This window comes from Delphinus delphis, chromosome 19 (genome assembly GCF_949987515.2).
Source record: "Delphinus delphis chromosome 19, mDelDel1.2, whole genome shotgun sequence".
NCBI lineage: Eukaryota > Metazoa > Chordata > Mammalia > Artiodactyla > Delphinidae > Delphinus > Delphinus delphis.
The window spans coordinates 22,324,532-22,340,245 of record NC_082701.1 but is presented as its reverse complement, the minus strand read 5'-3'; the positions used below and the strand labels follow the sequence as shown (position 1 = coordinate 22,340,245).

The 15,714-nt window shown below is 47.6% G+C and overlaps 1 protein-coding gene across 2 annotated transcripts in view; it reads left to right on the top strand.

The window, feature by feature from the left end:
• The first annotated feature begins 5,238 nt into the window (after positions 1 to 5,238).
• The window catches only part of SOCS7 (suppressor of cytokine signaling 7), a 31,611-nt gene continuing 21,135 nt past the window's right edge, over positions 5,239 to 15,714 (top strand). For both annotated transcript variants that reach the window (XM_059998589.1, XM_059998588.1), the window contains exons 1-2: positions 5,239 to 6,386; positions 14,196 to 14,260. In XM_059998589.1, the coding sequence (XP_059854572.1) occupies positions 5,422 to 6,386; positions 14,196 to 14,260 (1,030 nt within the window). In that variant the 5' untranslated portion in view covers positions 5,239 to 5,421. The remainder of the gene's footprint in view (positions 6,387 to 14,195; positions 14,261 to 15,714) is intronic.

Sequence of the window (15,714 nt, the reverse complement as noted above, 5' to 3'; positions counted from 1 at the left end):
TCTCTCTCTTCCTCCCTCCCTCCCTCTGCCCTTTGCTCCATTAGGAGAGATGGGCAAATCCGGGATGGGACGCCATAGCAACCACAGATGAGCCTGTGCCCCTCTCTCCACCCCTCTGCTCCACTCAGCCTCCTGGCAGCAATTTCCACGGCCATGATAAAGGGCCAAGCTGCAGCTCCTGGCAATCTGCTCTAGCTGCCTGTACCCCCGACACCATGCTGCTGAACTGGAATTTGAGATTGGGGTTGGCGAGGGGTGGGCAAGAGAGCCCAATAAGTGTAGGTTTTTAAAAAATATGTATTTATTTATTTATCTGGCTGCGCCAGGTCTTAGCTGCGGCATGCGGCCTCTTAGTTGCGGCACGTGGGGTCAAATTCCCTGACCAGGGATTGAACCCAGGACCCCTGCATGGAGAGTGCAGAGTCTTAACCATTGGACCACCAGGGAAGTCCCAAGAGAGCCCAATAGAACCATAATTGATATTTGTACAGACTGTGGCAGTTTACAAAGTGTTTTTCACGTGCGTTATCTCAGTGACTCTTCCCCAACCCACCTATGCTGAATATTCTTATCCCCATTTCACAGATGCAGACAGTGAGGCTCAGAGACTCACCCAAGATCACATAGCTGCTTCATTTGAGTTGAGACTCAAACCCGGAGCTCTGATTCCCCTACACTGCCCCATCAAACCCCCACCATCACCCTGTTATTCATCCTTAGAGACCTCAAGAAGACCTAACTATAGCCCGGAGAGGTAAAGGGACTTCCCTAGGACCACACTGTTGCTCTTGACAGAGCAGGAGCCTCCACCAGGTCTCCACCTCCCCAGCCAGGGAAGCCCGCCCTCTCCTGCATCACAGAGTTAACCACTGCCCGGAGTAAGGGGGTCATGGTGGGGAGGGGGGAAGAGAATGAACAGTTTTGCTTCTGCTTCTTCCACCTTCATTTTGTCATTCTAAGCCCTGTCTTCTTCCTTTCTTCATGAAAACCATGGCTAACCTCTCTTGCTCTTCCAGGTCTTCTTACCCCTCACATCCTTCCCTCTGTCGGACACAATAACTGGAAAGCTCAGAGTTAGCACTGTCTGAGGCAGCCTCCTCGGATCCAGAAGGGTATGGATTCTTGAAGTCAGCCACGGAACAAAGCCCCTGCCTTCCTCTCCCTCCCTCTTCCACCACTTTCCCATCGCTGATCGCTCGCCCAGTGATTTGGCCCCATGTGCATGTGCTATCTGTTAGTTTCTCTCCTTCTCACTTTGCCCCCATCCCCGCTTCTAAAACCTCTGATGTCCCAGATCTCTGAGTTTATGTAGGGAGGGCTGGGTGGTGGTGGCTAAAAACTTCTCTTGCTTTACTGGTGGCCTCTGCAAGCAATAGTTCTGCTTTGGAACCTTCACTGGGAACGTAAGGGGTGGAGGAAGAGATGGGGGCTAGAGGACAAACCTCCACAGAATCCCTATGATGTCAGAACTAAGAGTGCCTATATCCCAGACCTTCCTCTAATAGAGAAGGAAATGAAAACTAAAACCAAATGTCAGCTAAGTGACCTCCTCAAGGCCACAAAGCCAGCGAGTGGTCTGGGGTCAGACCTCTATCACACATCCACACATCCATTGCCTCTCTGATTCCTGTGTGCCAACAGAAAGGGGGATGGTAGGGGGTGGGGTGGGGTGAGCAAGTGCTCCGTTCCACGTTCTTGGTATTATTACTGGTTACTGTTAGTCCAGGGCCAACAGAACACCTTGGGTGAAGACATAACAGTCAGTTGTTTTTTCCCCCAAGAAGCTTTTCATAATAATAACTTATGTTTGAATAGTGCTGTAGCATTTGCCTGTAAGTTTTCATTTAATCCCTACAACAGCTCTATCAAGGGGGGATTATTATTGACCTATTTTTACAAATGAAACACAGGTTCAAAGATGTTTAATTATTTGCTCTTGGTAATATGTCCAGGAAATGGCATGACTAGGACTCAAAACTAGATGGCAAGCTCTAGAGGGGCAGAGACCATGCCTGTCTCATTCATCACTGAAGCCTAGCCCATTGCTGAACGATTGAGTGAACTCAAGACTGGTTTAGATTCTCTGAATTGTTCTTTGCAAACCTTTTAAACTAGGGTTCTACCACTGCAGAGACCACTTATATAGCCCTCAGGAAACAGGTATATGTAGACATAAAACCTACCCAACAAATCCAGCTCATACAAGGATACACTTCCTTTGCTTGGAGCTTAATTTTCAATATTTTTTCCAGGAACTACAGGTCTGGACATTTAAGGAAATGGAGAAAGGCAGCATTCCTTGCTCTGCCTTAGGAAGAGCCTGTGTGTGTTCCCCTGTGCCTCTGTGTGCTCAGGGCAGGTGGAGATACCCCAGGCGGCAGACATGGTCTGCCTCCCTCTGGGGCCAGGAAAGTATCTGGACAGCAGAGGGCGCTGTGGAGCTTACAGGCCTTGCATTCGCGGGGGTAACCTGTTCTGGAGCCAGAGTTTTCCAGAGACAGCCAGGATCTTGGGTGGTCTTCTTAGGCCTCCGGTGTGCTATGGTCCTATAGCAATTTCTCTTCTTTTCTCCAGAAACCTAAGTAACACCTAAAAGGTATTGGAGAGAGGGTAGAAAATATAATCTTTGGAGTCAGAGCTTGTTTTGAATTCCACTTCACCTTTTTGAACTGTATGACCTTAGGTAAGGAACTCTTCAGTTTTTTCATGGGCAAGGGAGGTTATTAATTCTGTTGTGCAGAATTAGAGATGAATTTGTATCAGGAGCTTCTTACAAGGACGGAGCAATCGTTCCATGCTTATGTATCAAGGGCCTACTCCGTGCCAGGCAGTCCTTGGCATTGGAGAGTCCATGATGGGCAAAAAGCAGACGAGGTCCCTGCCCTCACAGAGCTAACAGCTTAATAGGGAAGACAGACTTTAATCAAACAACCTCGCAGATAGAGAACAAATCACACCTGGGCAATTAAGTGCACCAAAGGAGTGGTCTTGGAGCTCAGTGAGGAGGAAGTTCCCAGGCAGGGAGATTTCCCTGAGGTAGAGAGAAGCTTAATTTGAAGGATGAGTAGGAGTTTATGAAGCAAAAAGGGAGGGAAAAAGCCTTTAAAGAAAAGGGAATCGCTTATGCAATGGCCATGTTTTTGAGCCTGACACAGGGCTAGTGGAACAGCAGGGCAGAGAAAGCAAGGTGGAACCTGGTGGGAGATGAGACCAGAGAGGCGGGGGTCTGATGACACAGGACCCCATAGGCCTCCTTAAGGAGTTTTGTCTTTAGCCTAAGAACAGTGGGAAACCATGAAGGGTTATAATCACAGGCTATTGGTGAATATTCATTTTAAAAGGTTCTCTCTGGGGACTTCCCTGGTGGTCCAGTGGCTAAGACTCCGTGCTCCCAATGCAGGGGGCCCGAGTTCGATCCTTGGTCAGGGAACTGGATCCCATATGATGCAGCTAGGAGTTCACATGCCTGTGGCTAAGGATCCCACATGCTGCAACTAAGACCTGATGCAGCTAAATAAGTAAATATTTTTTTAAAAGTTCTCTCTGGCTGTAGAACTCATAGCAGGCCCTGGATCATCTTCCCCTAAATGCACCTTCAGGTACTAAAGTTGCTAAGTTCTGCTGGCTGATCCTTCCTCCTTATCCTTTGCATTCCTCAACATCTCTTCATGGGAGGATTGCAATGGTTTCCTAACTGGTCTCCCTGCCTCCAGTCACACCTCCTCTACACAAGCTTGAACTTGCTTGACCTTCACAACATTCCTGCAAGTAAGCAAAGCAGCAATCCTTATCCCTATTTTGCAGATGAGAAAACTGAGGTCTAGTGGTACTGTGGAACTGGCTCATACAGGCTTGTGAAAGCCGACTGTTAAAATTTCAGAAATTTTGGGACTTCCCTGGTGGTCCAGTGGTTAAGACTTTGCACTCCCACTGCAGGGGGCGTGGAATAAATTTTGCAAGCCAGTTGGTTTTTGGGGGTTTTTTTTGGCTTGAACCCCGGCCTTCAGCAGTGAGAGCATAGAGTCCTAACTACTGGACTGCCAGGGAATTCCCTACAAGCCAGTTGCTAAACACAGCCAACTGTTAAAAATTATATAAACATTAAATATATTAAAAACAAAGGTAATACATTCTCAAAACTCATCACTTCCTAATAATTTTACTATTATTATTTACCTGTGCTCTTGAGGTTATTTGTGTTATTGTATCTGCTACATAATAGTATGAAACTACTGCATAATAGTATGCTCTGTGTTCAGCAAAGTCAAGATGGTAGATTGAAATCAGCCTTTGTGGGAGGATTTACACCAGAGAAATCGGCAGACGATACAAATAGGGACTTGATTGTTTTGTCGATAATCTAGATTTAAGAAAGTGATGAGAAAATGTAAATAATTCAGATTTTAAGTGAATGTGTTATGTTTGTAGCCATTACATTCTGTATTGCACAAAACTTGAGGAAATATTCTTTCAGTATTTGAAAACTGTTTTCTTATTCAGCAAAGAAGTCGCTCCCATAATTGACAGGTAAGACGTCTTGTTTATTCACTTTCCTCTTACATTGACACAGAGGACATCAACCAACAACCATGTTGTGATTACATTCCCCAGTCAACTGAAACCACGGGTTGGCTACCCATACAGCAGTTGGGCAAAAATCAGTGAAAGCATTCTGTTAGAATAAATTAGTTATAAGGAATCTGCAAATGTACACTATTATTTGTAAATTCTGTGCTACACATCCTTATGTACCTATATATGTGCATACATTCCCCTTTTCTCCCGACAGTCGGCTGTTCAACATTTATCAGCACAGCACTGGGTCTAGAACATGTTATTCATGTGTCATTCCATAAATATTCACTGGATGCCAAGGCGGGGATACAGTTAGTCAATGAACAAACAACTTGGCCACTGTCACACATCGCAAGCGGCATAGGCGGGACCAGAGCCAAAGGTACTGTCCTCCCAAGGCCAGCAGCTCTCTCCCAGGACTAGACCAAGCTTTCCAGGGCCACCCCACCTTATCCCGAAGGGTGGCTTCGGCCAGAGGGCCCGGGAAGTGAAAAACCAGGGTCGGGGTACCGGACTAAGGGCTAGGCGAGAAGCAGCTCGCGGCCAATAGCGGCCCAGGCCCCGCGTAACGTCACTTTTCGGAGAGGCCGGCGCGAGCACGACCAGGGGAGAAGGCGCGGCCACCATCACCCGGAAGTGACGCATTGGGGGCGGTGCTCGGCGGCGCCGCGCAGGGTGGGCTCGCGCTGGGCTCCGCGCGCCCCCCGCCCCCTCTATGAGGCAGAGGCCGCAGCGGCCGTTAGCACTGTCGTTCCGGGGGCCGCGGCGGGCGGGGCTCCGGAGGGGCCCGGCCTAGTCCCCACCCCAGCCCGGCTCCCAGCCGCCCGCCCTCCCTCCCTCTCCCCGATGCAGGGGGCCGAGCTCCGGGATGGTGAGGCGGCGGCGGCGGCCGCTTCGTACCGCGTCCTGAGCCGCCTGCTCGGCTATGGAGAGGCGGCCCCCGAGCCAGGCCCGCCGCCGCCGCCTCCGGGCCATGGCCCCGCGCCGCCACCCTTCCTCGCGCGGCCGGGCCCGCGGGGCTCCCGGCCGCCTCAGCTGATGGTGTTCCGCAACGTGGGTCGGCCGCCGGAGGAGGAGGACGCGGAGGCGGCCCGGGAGCCGGGACCCTCGGAACTGCTGTGTCCTCGGCACCGCTGTGCCCTGGACCCCAAGGCCCTGCCGCCGGGGTTGGCGCTCGAGCGGACCTGGGGCCCGGCGGCTGGACTAGAGGCGCAGTTGGCGGCTCTGGGGCTCGGGCAGCCTGCGGGGCCCGGGGTCAAGACGGTCGGCGGGGGTTGCTGCCCGTGCCCGTGCCCCCCGCAGCCGCCCCCTCCGCAGCCCCAGCCGCCTGCTGCCGCCCCGCAGGCCGGGGAGGACCCCACGGAAACGAGCGACGCGCTGCTGGTCCTGGAAGGCTTGGAGTCGGAGGCCGAGAGCCTGGAGACTAACAGCTGCTCGGAAGAGGAGCTCAGCAGCCCGGGCCGCGGAGGAGGAGGGGGCGGCCGGCTTCTTCTGCAGCCCCCGGGCCCAGAGTTACCCCCGGTGCCCTTCCTGGTGCAGGACTTGGTCCCTCCAGGGCGCTTGAGTAGAGGGGAGCAGCAGCAACCTCCCCCACCCCCGCCTCCTCCTGGGCCCCTCCGGCCGCTCGCGGGCCCTTCTCGGAAGAGCTCCCTCAAAGTCCGCCTCAGTCGCCTCTTCCGCACGAAGAGCTGCAACGGTGGCTCCGGCGGTGGGGATGGGGCCGGCAAGAGGCCTTCCGGAGAGCTGGGTGCTTCAGCTGCGAGCCTGACAGACGTGGGAGGCTTTGCGGGCCGGGAGCTGGACGCGGGGAGGTGAGACCGGCTGGGGGGCGGTGGGGCTGGCTGACCGACTTCCTTTTCTTGTTTCATTTCCCTTTTATTCTACTGCTAACACGATCCTGACAATTCTTAAGGTATGGTCTTCATAAGGAGGCGAAGACTTGGGGTGAAAGGTGGTGACATTGCCCATTAGGTTAGAGCTGATTGTGGGAGCAGCCTTCACTCTAAGAATTCACTCGCGCGGTGACACTTATCAGCTGGTCAGCATCTCTCTAGTTGGGCGATGATTCCAAACCATCCCCCCCCACGCCCACCCTGTCCCAGCTTTTAAAGTTTTTCCAAGGTGTCTGTCTACCATTACCCCTGGCAGGGGGCTTGATGGAAAGGTGTAGCCTTTGGGGCAAAAAGTTGGTGTTGTGTTTGACCACCTTGCTTATTCTTTCTGTGTACCAGCACCCCCTTCACACTCACGCGTGCAGATGATGTGACAGACTTGTGTAGTTGTAGGCCACCAGTCAGTTGGGCATCTCTGTTCAAAGTTTTAATGTTTTCTTGGTTGGTTTCTTAGATATACTTGGTATCTCAAGCCTGTATGCTGACCACTGTGAGAATAGAAAATAGCCTTGCTCTCAAACCCACATGAGAAGTCTAAGTACGAGGTATACTCATGTACATTAGTACATGAGTTCTAGGCCAATTGATGAAAATTCCAAACTTAGACATTTTTTTCCTGCATTTCTGAAGGGTGGACGGCTCTCAGATATCCAGTGTTAGATTTGTACATCGGTTTAGAAAAGCTGTCAACTTTTGTGTCAATGAAATAAGACTTCCCTTGTGGTAACTGCCATTGTGGTTTGCACTGTTGAGTGGGTTCTTAGAAAGAGTGGAATTGGTTTTGATGCAGCTCATGTGATGGATCCATGAGATGCACTGGCAGCCACAACCCAAGGCTGAAAAACATTGAGAACTACTGTTCACCAGAGTCACGTGGGGAGCTTTGGGAAATGATCAGAGGGCCAAGACTGGATTTTTAAAAAGCTCCCTAGTCGGTCCTAAGGTGTGATCTGGACTGGAAACCACTCATCCTTTCAAAGGAACTTGTACTTCAAGAAGAAAGTGTGGGGTCAGGTTTTTTTTGTTTGTTTCTTTTTGTTTTTGCCATGTGGCACGGGGGAATCTCAGTTCCCTGACCAGGGATGGAACCTGTGCCCCCTGCAGTGGAAGCGCAGAGTCCTAACCCCTGGACCGCCAGGGAATTCCCTTGGTCAGTTTGACTTTGTTGCCTTTTCTGAACAGCTGGGCCGGGGACTTATCTTGGGGATCAGACCAAACCCAGACTTCCTGAGGAAATCAGTGGGTTGATGCGTGTTGCCCCTTCAGGTAGATGTATGTTCCCACATTTGCCTCCCAATGAACTCACGCTGGGAGCTCAGGTCTGGAAAAGTGTGGCTGCTGAAGCAGCTATTTCGTGGTAGGCTCTGCATTCGATGCTCCATGTAACCAGTGTAGATGAAATTTTCATCAGCTGGGGGGAGGGCAGGATTGAAGCTGTGGGTAATGACATAGGATAGATTGCTAGTTTTCTTGTGGTTTGTCTTGCCTTTGTTCCATATTGACCAGGACTTGGTCTAAGATTCCAGAGACGCCAAATAGGAGGTGTGGCGTGAAATTAGCTGCTACGTCTAATAGATTAGGAGGAGGAAAAGGCATATAACATTATACGGTTTTTTGCATTTGGAAGCAGAATTTAATGGTCATTGGCTGCTCTGTGACCAACCCTCACACTAAGCACAATACAGATTTCTACTGCAGAGCAAATTGGGCTGTAGCTCTGCAAAGAAGCTTAGTTCAGGGCACTGGAGAATTACATTTTTTGGTCCAAGAGCTTTTTCTGATGAATTGGAGAAGAGCTAGGTATTCATGTATGAACGTTTGGTTGACTGCTGTTAGGAGGCAGCATGTTTTACAGAGAATGTGAACATTTAGATTCCATGTAGGACTCCAGCATCAGCTGTGGGATGCGGGCCAATTTTGTCTTCTTCATACTTCCCCCCGTTTTTTAATCTGTAAAATGGGAGTGATTCCTGTCTTGTTCCTGTCCTTATAGGAATAGAGTGAAGACAAGAGAAATTGAGATGGAATATTTTGTGCTTTTGGAGGAGAAGCAGTAAGATTGAACTGGTGATTTTTTTTTTTTTAGTGCTTAGGATTTGGTGCTGTTAGATTTTCTTGTTAGCTTCTCCACAGCTTACTATGTGCCAGTCTTGCTGGCAGCCTCGCAGCTGTGAGAAGCTTGATAAGTCTGGCCAGGGTAGTTGTGATTTCTATGGATCTGCACCTCCTTAGTAAGTCCGCCCTGTTGGGAGGAAGGATAAGTTTGGATTTTTAGCTTGTGCTCTTGTTTTGATTGGTAGGACCTGGAAGCCATGAGAAATGTCAGTCTTTTGCCAGAAGGTATATGCCTGCCTTCTTATTGTTGGAGTTAATTACGAGTCTCTGCAGTCTTTGCTGTATAATTTGGGGCTTTTACAGTAACCTCTGGGCATGATTCTCTTTGCTCTTCTCAGCATTTAACTTCCCCACAGCTATTACTAGAAAGTACCTCCTACAATCATTTTTTAATTTTATTTAATTAATTAATTTTTTTGGCCATGCCGCACGGCATGTGGGATCTTAGTTCCCTCACCAGGGATAGAACCTGCTCCCACTGTGGCGGAAGCGCAGAGTCTTTTTATTTATTTATGTATGTACGTATGTACGTATGGCTGCGCTGGCTCTTCGTTGCTGCGTGCGGGCTTTCTTTAGTTGCAGCGAGCGGAGGCTGCTCTTCGTTGTGGTGTGCTGGCTTCTCATTGCGGTGGCTTCTCTTGTTGCGGAGCACGGGCTATAGACACATGGGCTTCAGTAGTTGTGGCACGCAGGCTCAGTAGTTGTGGCTCACGGGCTCTAGAACGCAGGCTCAGTAGTTGTGGCACATGGGCTTAGTTGCTCTGTGGCATGTGGGATCTTCCCAGACCAGGGCTCGAACCCGTGTCCCCTGCATTGGCAGGAGGATTCTTTTTTCTTTTTTTGGCTGTGTTGGGTCTTCATTGCTGCGCATGGGCTTTCTCTAGTTGCGGCAAGTGGGGGCTACTCTTTGTTGCGGTGCACGGGCTTCTCATTGTGGTGGCTTCTCTTGTTGCGGAGCATGGGCTCTAGGCGTGCGGGCTTCAGTAGTTGTGGTGCACAGGTTCAGTAGTTGTGGCTCACAGGCTCTAGATCACAGGCTCAGTAGTTGTGGCGCACAGGCTTAGTTGCTCCACGGCATGTGGGATCTTTCCAGACCAGGGCTCGAGCCCATGTCCCCTGTATTGGCAGGTGGATTCTTAACCACTGCGCCACCAGGGAAGCCCGAAACGCTGAGTCTTAACCACTGGACCTCCAGGGAAGTCCCCCTACAATCATTAATAAGGCTTAACAGTTTACATATTTTAACATTAAGCAAACTTTAGTTCCTTTCAGATGCTTTAGAGTCTGCTAAGTTGACCTTCCTGGATATACAGAGCCTTAGGTCTAGTATGAGTTAGCTTAGGTAACTCTTTTGAAGTGAAGGAAGAAATGGGCCCACCAGCTAATCAGGTTTCTGTTCTGAAGAACTGGGCTAGGCCGTGTAACACACATATGTTGGGATTCAGAGAGCTGGGCTTGATGCCCGTGGGCTTCAGTGTTATATACGATTGCTATTTCAGGAAAACCAGTGAAGTTCCCTTGTCTGTTTCACATATGTTTAGCTGATTGTCTTCCTTTGTGTTTGGTGAGAAATAGCATTTGATCTTACTTTTTTGAATCATCACATAATACATACTTGGTTGGAAATGGGTACCTTGTTCATTTCTCAAGGTTTGTTTTTTTCTTACTTACCAGTTGAGGATATTACTGGCAGTCTTCATAGTTGTGAGGTGGAAAAATGGAGAACAGTTCTGTAGTGGTTTCCTATCTGGGAAGAAAGATTCAATTCTGGAAAGAGAGGCAGGCTCCCTTGGCATCAATTTGGGGCCCTGCTGTCGTGGACAGACCTGGCAGACATGAGAAACCCTTTTCTCTGTTTTCCTGGGTCTTCAGGTCTAAGGGGTCTTTTTGAGAAAGAGCATGACATGCTGAGAGCAAAATGATTTTATGGTGTGGTGAGGAGGGTCTGATTTTTTTTTTTAAACTCCAAGTGTTTTTATTTTTAAAATTATTTATTTATTGGCTGCATTGGGTCTTCGTTGCTGCGTGCAGGCTTTCTCTAGTGTGGAGAGTGGGCACTCTTTGTTGTGGTGTGCGGGCTTCTCAGAGCTCAGCACGCAGGCTCAGCAGTTGTGGCGCACGGGCTTAGTTGGCAGCATGTGGGATCTTCCAGGACCAGGGCTCGAACCCGTGTCCTCTGAATTGGCAGGCAGATTCTTAACCACTGTGCCACCAGGGAAGTCCCAAGGAGGGTCTGACTTTATGTTTCGGTTTTGGGTCCATATTCTGTTGATCTTTTTAACTATTTTTCCATGAAGTGGTTGTGGTTGACAAGCTCTCTTTTGGAATGAGCAGCCTGGCTTCAGAAATCTCTGTCCATTTGAGTCTTGTGTCTTTTACTTCTTAACATTTTGTCCACTGACATCATTCCTAAGGTTTTAGACCTTGGGCTACACCTCTGGGCTTTTCTCTGGAAGTTCCCTCCATAGGTTCTTTAGTTGGTTTATGGTGGAGTTTCAGATCTGACCGTGTTGCACAGATGTCTGTGTATTGGAACTAAAAATGAACATGTGGTTTTTGTGCCTGTAGCTCAAGAGCAGACACTGGCTTACGATGTGTTGGCAATGGCAGAGGCTGGCTGACTTGGCGCTGTGCGCCTTAGCAGGGGCAGAGGTAAATTGTGGCCGCAAAACCTGATATCTGGACATTCTACTTTAGAAGTTAGAAAAGGACATGTGTAAGTCTTAGGACACCATAGAGGGGATTTATGGACAAGAGAGGGAAAGCATTACTATTTCATTGTTTATATTTTAGGCTTCAAGGAATTTGAAAAGTGGCCAGTGGTTATATCAGTGTGTTGTCAGCCTGTCTAGTCTAATGAACTCCTTTTATCCCACAAATCTGTTGCTATACAGTTAGTAATTTGCAGAGTGGAAATGGACAGAGGCATCCTATCTCTGTTACCTGCAGCACAAGCAGTGCATAGCTGACACAAAGGACTACTTGCCTCAGAGAAGACCTTTACCTAAGGTCTTCTGCTGCCCCTGTCTTGTTCTGCCATCTGAGGCATAGCCCACCAAGTCCTACCCCACACCACCCATCAGGTTTTTCTGCTGCTAAGATGCAAGTGGCCCACTGGCAGAGTTACAGTGGCTTTAACTTTGTACCCTAATGCTTGTCAAGGTGGTCTGGGGAGGAATAGAATAATATGGGAATGTAGTATAGAAGGGTTAGTTAAAAATGTTATCTGGAGCTGTGTCATTCATGTTGCTCTCCAAAAAACAGCACATCCAGCTTAGAATGGTTATCATTTTAAATGTTTCATATATATAAGAAGAGATGTATAAAGTGTATGTACAGTAATAATAATGAAATGTGTACCTGGGTAACCATCACTAAGCTTAAAAAATAGATGTTATCAGTACCTTTGAAGACCCCTGTGTGTTACTTCCTGATTACATCTCGCCCTCCCCCATGTAACCAACCACCATCCTCAATTTTATGTTCATCATTCCCTTGCTTTGTTTTTTATAGTTGTCTAGATTGGTCTTTTCATGAATGACTGCCATTAGAATGCTCTCAGGATCCTTGAGACAGAAACTGTTTTGGATTTTCAGTTAGACAATATCTCCCCAAAGAGAGAAGGAAGCACTCATATCTATTATTAGCCTTTCAGCCTCTTAGACCTTCTACTTCTTTAACCTTCCTTATTTGCCAGAAAAAGCCATCCTAGGGCTCTCAAATGGCTCCGCTTGGGTTTAGAGTCGTATGTATTTCTTTTTCTAGATCCTAGAAACTATGATTTTCTTCAAAATGCCAGGGGCGGGGAGAAGATGAGCTGGAGTGAGAAGGCCTCCGCAAGATGTGTGCGTTTGGGTACTGCTGTTCTTCAGTGCTTGGCACTGAGGAGGCTCGTCCCCAGTATGGGCAGATGGCAGAGTAACGCAGCTTCCTTTGAAAAGAGGCAAACTGCCAAATGGCTGAGGTGTGAACCCTTCGAAAGGCCAGGGCTTTAGGTTTCTGCTTGCTGAGTTTAATGTTGTATCCACAAGTTACTGAATAAAAATCAGCTTGAAAGCTCTTCAGTCTTAAAGTTAATGTCCAGTGGAATTAACTTTCCATTCCAGCCCTCTGGAGTGTTGAAACTAAGCTGCAGACTGCCATGAGCAACTTTTATAAATAGAGGGACTGTGTGTGCTTGTGTCTTGTTCTGATGTAGCCACCTCTCCTGTGTGTGCTGTGGGCGGGGCGTTGACAGTGGGCACCATCATTAGACTTCTCAAGCCTCATCGTGGAGGTGGCTGCAGAGGGCGTGTGAGATAGGTCAGGAGAGGGATTCCGGCATCTTGGCTGTTTCTGAGTAAGGTCTTCACAGTATGGTTTTGAAATTGTTTGAAGTGAGTTCTGAGAAGAGCAGACATCTCTGTTAAAACATAAATGAATAAAGATCTTCCAAAGTCAAATATTTTAAAATAGGATTTCATTTTGGATTTTCTTTGCTTCTGCCCCTGTCTGTTGGTGAAGTTGAAGTTTTATTTCAACCTTTGGGTGAGAGTAATTTTGGAAAGTGAGCCAGCTACAAGGTGTGGAGTCAGGCATTTAATTTGGTGGTAGAATTTTTTTTTTAAGCCTGATTTGTTGACATATCATTTATATACCACCTAAAATTCACCTTTTTAAAGTTGCTCAGTTTTATTAATTTTGGCAGATGTCAACATCATAACCTCTGCCATAATCAAGGTATAGCATATTTTCATCACCTCCTCAACTTCTTTCCCTTTTAGTCAATTCAGTCATTCTGAGGTGAGTTTTTTGAGCTCAGCACGTTTCTAGCCAGAAAGTCTTTGTCAGAGTCTTTTGGATTTCTTTCATTTCTCGCCCAAAAGCCAGTTGAAATTGGTGTGTCTTCACAGGACATCTGGGTTTTCCAGCTGGTTTGGGAGCAGTATCAGGAGCAGTCCTGGGGGGAGAGCTGTGACTGGCAGCTCTCAAAGGGGAAGAGGCCGTCTTCTTTGGGTGCCAGGTAGAGCTCCTAACTTGAAGAGGCTCCCCTTTGGTTTTGACCTATGGCATGGAGGCATTTTGCAAAAATCAGAGTTCTTACTGGTTGAAGATTGCATGTGTATCCTATAGTGCTGTCCTCAAGTCCAAAAATCTTGCCTGATTCATTTTGGGACTTCCTGCTCCTAGGAGCAGGCCCAGAGGGAAAGCCGCTGCTCTGAGGTGGCACCTGTTCAGGTCAAGAACCTTTTTCTTGGCTCCCATGTGAAAATCAACTCTGTGTGCGACTTGCTTCTTCTAGAAATGGACTTACTAATTACCACTCAAGGTGTTTTAGTCTTTTAATGTGATGGGTATGGAAAGCTCCAAAGAGATTTCTTATTGCTTTGTAGGCTGCTGAATTCTGTAGCCAAATCTATTTAGGAATTGCCTTAATTGTTTTATTCTCCCCCTTTAAATTTTAGGCTTTATTACAAAAGTGTGGCTGACAACGACTAGGGTTTGCTTTGTTTTTTGGTGCATCTGGAATTGAGTGTTGCAGTGATTTTTTGTTATTGTTGTTGTTGTTGCAGTGATTTAAATGCATGTGTGTTCATTCCGCACCTCATTCTCTGTGTGCTTCTCACCCCTCAGGAAACCCAGGTTGACAAGAACTCAAAGTGCCTTTTCTCCAGTCTCCTTCAGCCCCCTGTTCACAGGTAAGGGTGATCTCTTTCTTTTTCTTCTGACATCTGAAAGCACGAGTGTTCTGAGACGAGTCAGGAAACACTTGCAGATGCATCTCAGAGGGAGCTTCAAGCATGTCTGCAGTTATTTTCTTCATTTCGTGCCTGCTGGGTTTGGGGTGAGGCTATTTTTATGGTGTGAAATGTATTCTTGACTTTGGATGTTTTATAGTTTGAGGTAGAGACTGCATGCTGGTAATTATGTGGCCCTGGCAGTTATGCAGGCTTTAGTTCAGGGTCATCACATATAAATTAAAAGTAGAAATTACAAATTTATAGGCTCATAACGCATAAAGGACTCCCCAAAAGTCATACAGTTCCTGTCCCTGCTTCCAAGGGAGTTCATGGATTATCTAATAAACATGATCCATGATGATCTGGTCTATTTTTAAAGACTTTGGGCAAAGGGGATCACATGAACTCTTGTCTTACCCATTTTAGGGGCTAGCAGTTCTTGCAGCTGTTAAAGGGTTCTTCACTGGATCTAAATTAAGTCTCTCCTCTTGCAGCAGGGAACACAGTTGCTAAAGTAGGAAAGCGGTCAAATGTCCTTTTGCCTTCTCCTTTAAAGGGGGGCTTTTTCTGAGGGAGACCTTTTGTTTTGTGAGTCAGGTGTGAAGCTCCTGCTTGAATGAGCTGTAGAAAAGGAAGTCTGGAGCTCACAGCCTCAAATCTCAGAAACTGAGTGCTCTTCACTGGGCATGGCTGAGAAGCCTTTAAACCAAATCCCAATTTCAAACTCTTTTGGATACTGTGTCCCTCAAAAAAGATGATTGCAAGAATTCTGATCTGGGACTGGACATTTCCAGGAAAATGTTAAGCCAGCTAGTGGAACCCCCATCACTGGGTAGACTGCTGTGAGCTGTCAGGACAGGTGAGTTGGTGCCTACACTAGGCACAGGTGGAGAAGGAGGTCCTCTGTTCATATCCCCTCTGTTCTTATCCCAAGCAACGAATTAAAGGATCTTATCCTGTAGCAGAATGTCTTTCTAGTTAGTAGTTGTTTCCCTTTTAAAGTAATGAAACCCACATTTGTAGTTTCAGGTTCCACGTTCTTATTTCAAAGAGGCTTAGCTCTCTTGAATTACATCCTTTAAGTGCATACAATCTAGACCTCTCTGACCCTTCAGGAAACCTGGGCTCATTGCATTGCTCTGGGCAGCTAGGCCCTCAGTCATTAAGCTGTGTGATGAGTTCCTAGAACTTCCACTGATGACTTTTGGTAGAGCTTTTCTGCTTATCTTAATTAGTGTTCAAGACCTTTGTTAAAAAAAACCATATTAGACTCTGAAAACCCAGCTTCTGGCCTTTTAGAGATATTTGTTACCTCATTTTCTTAACTGGGAAATATTAAAATTCTAGCTGAGGGGTAATTCAGCTTCCCAAATAAGAAGAAGGTGTTGGAAATAACACCCTAAGGGCCAAAT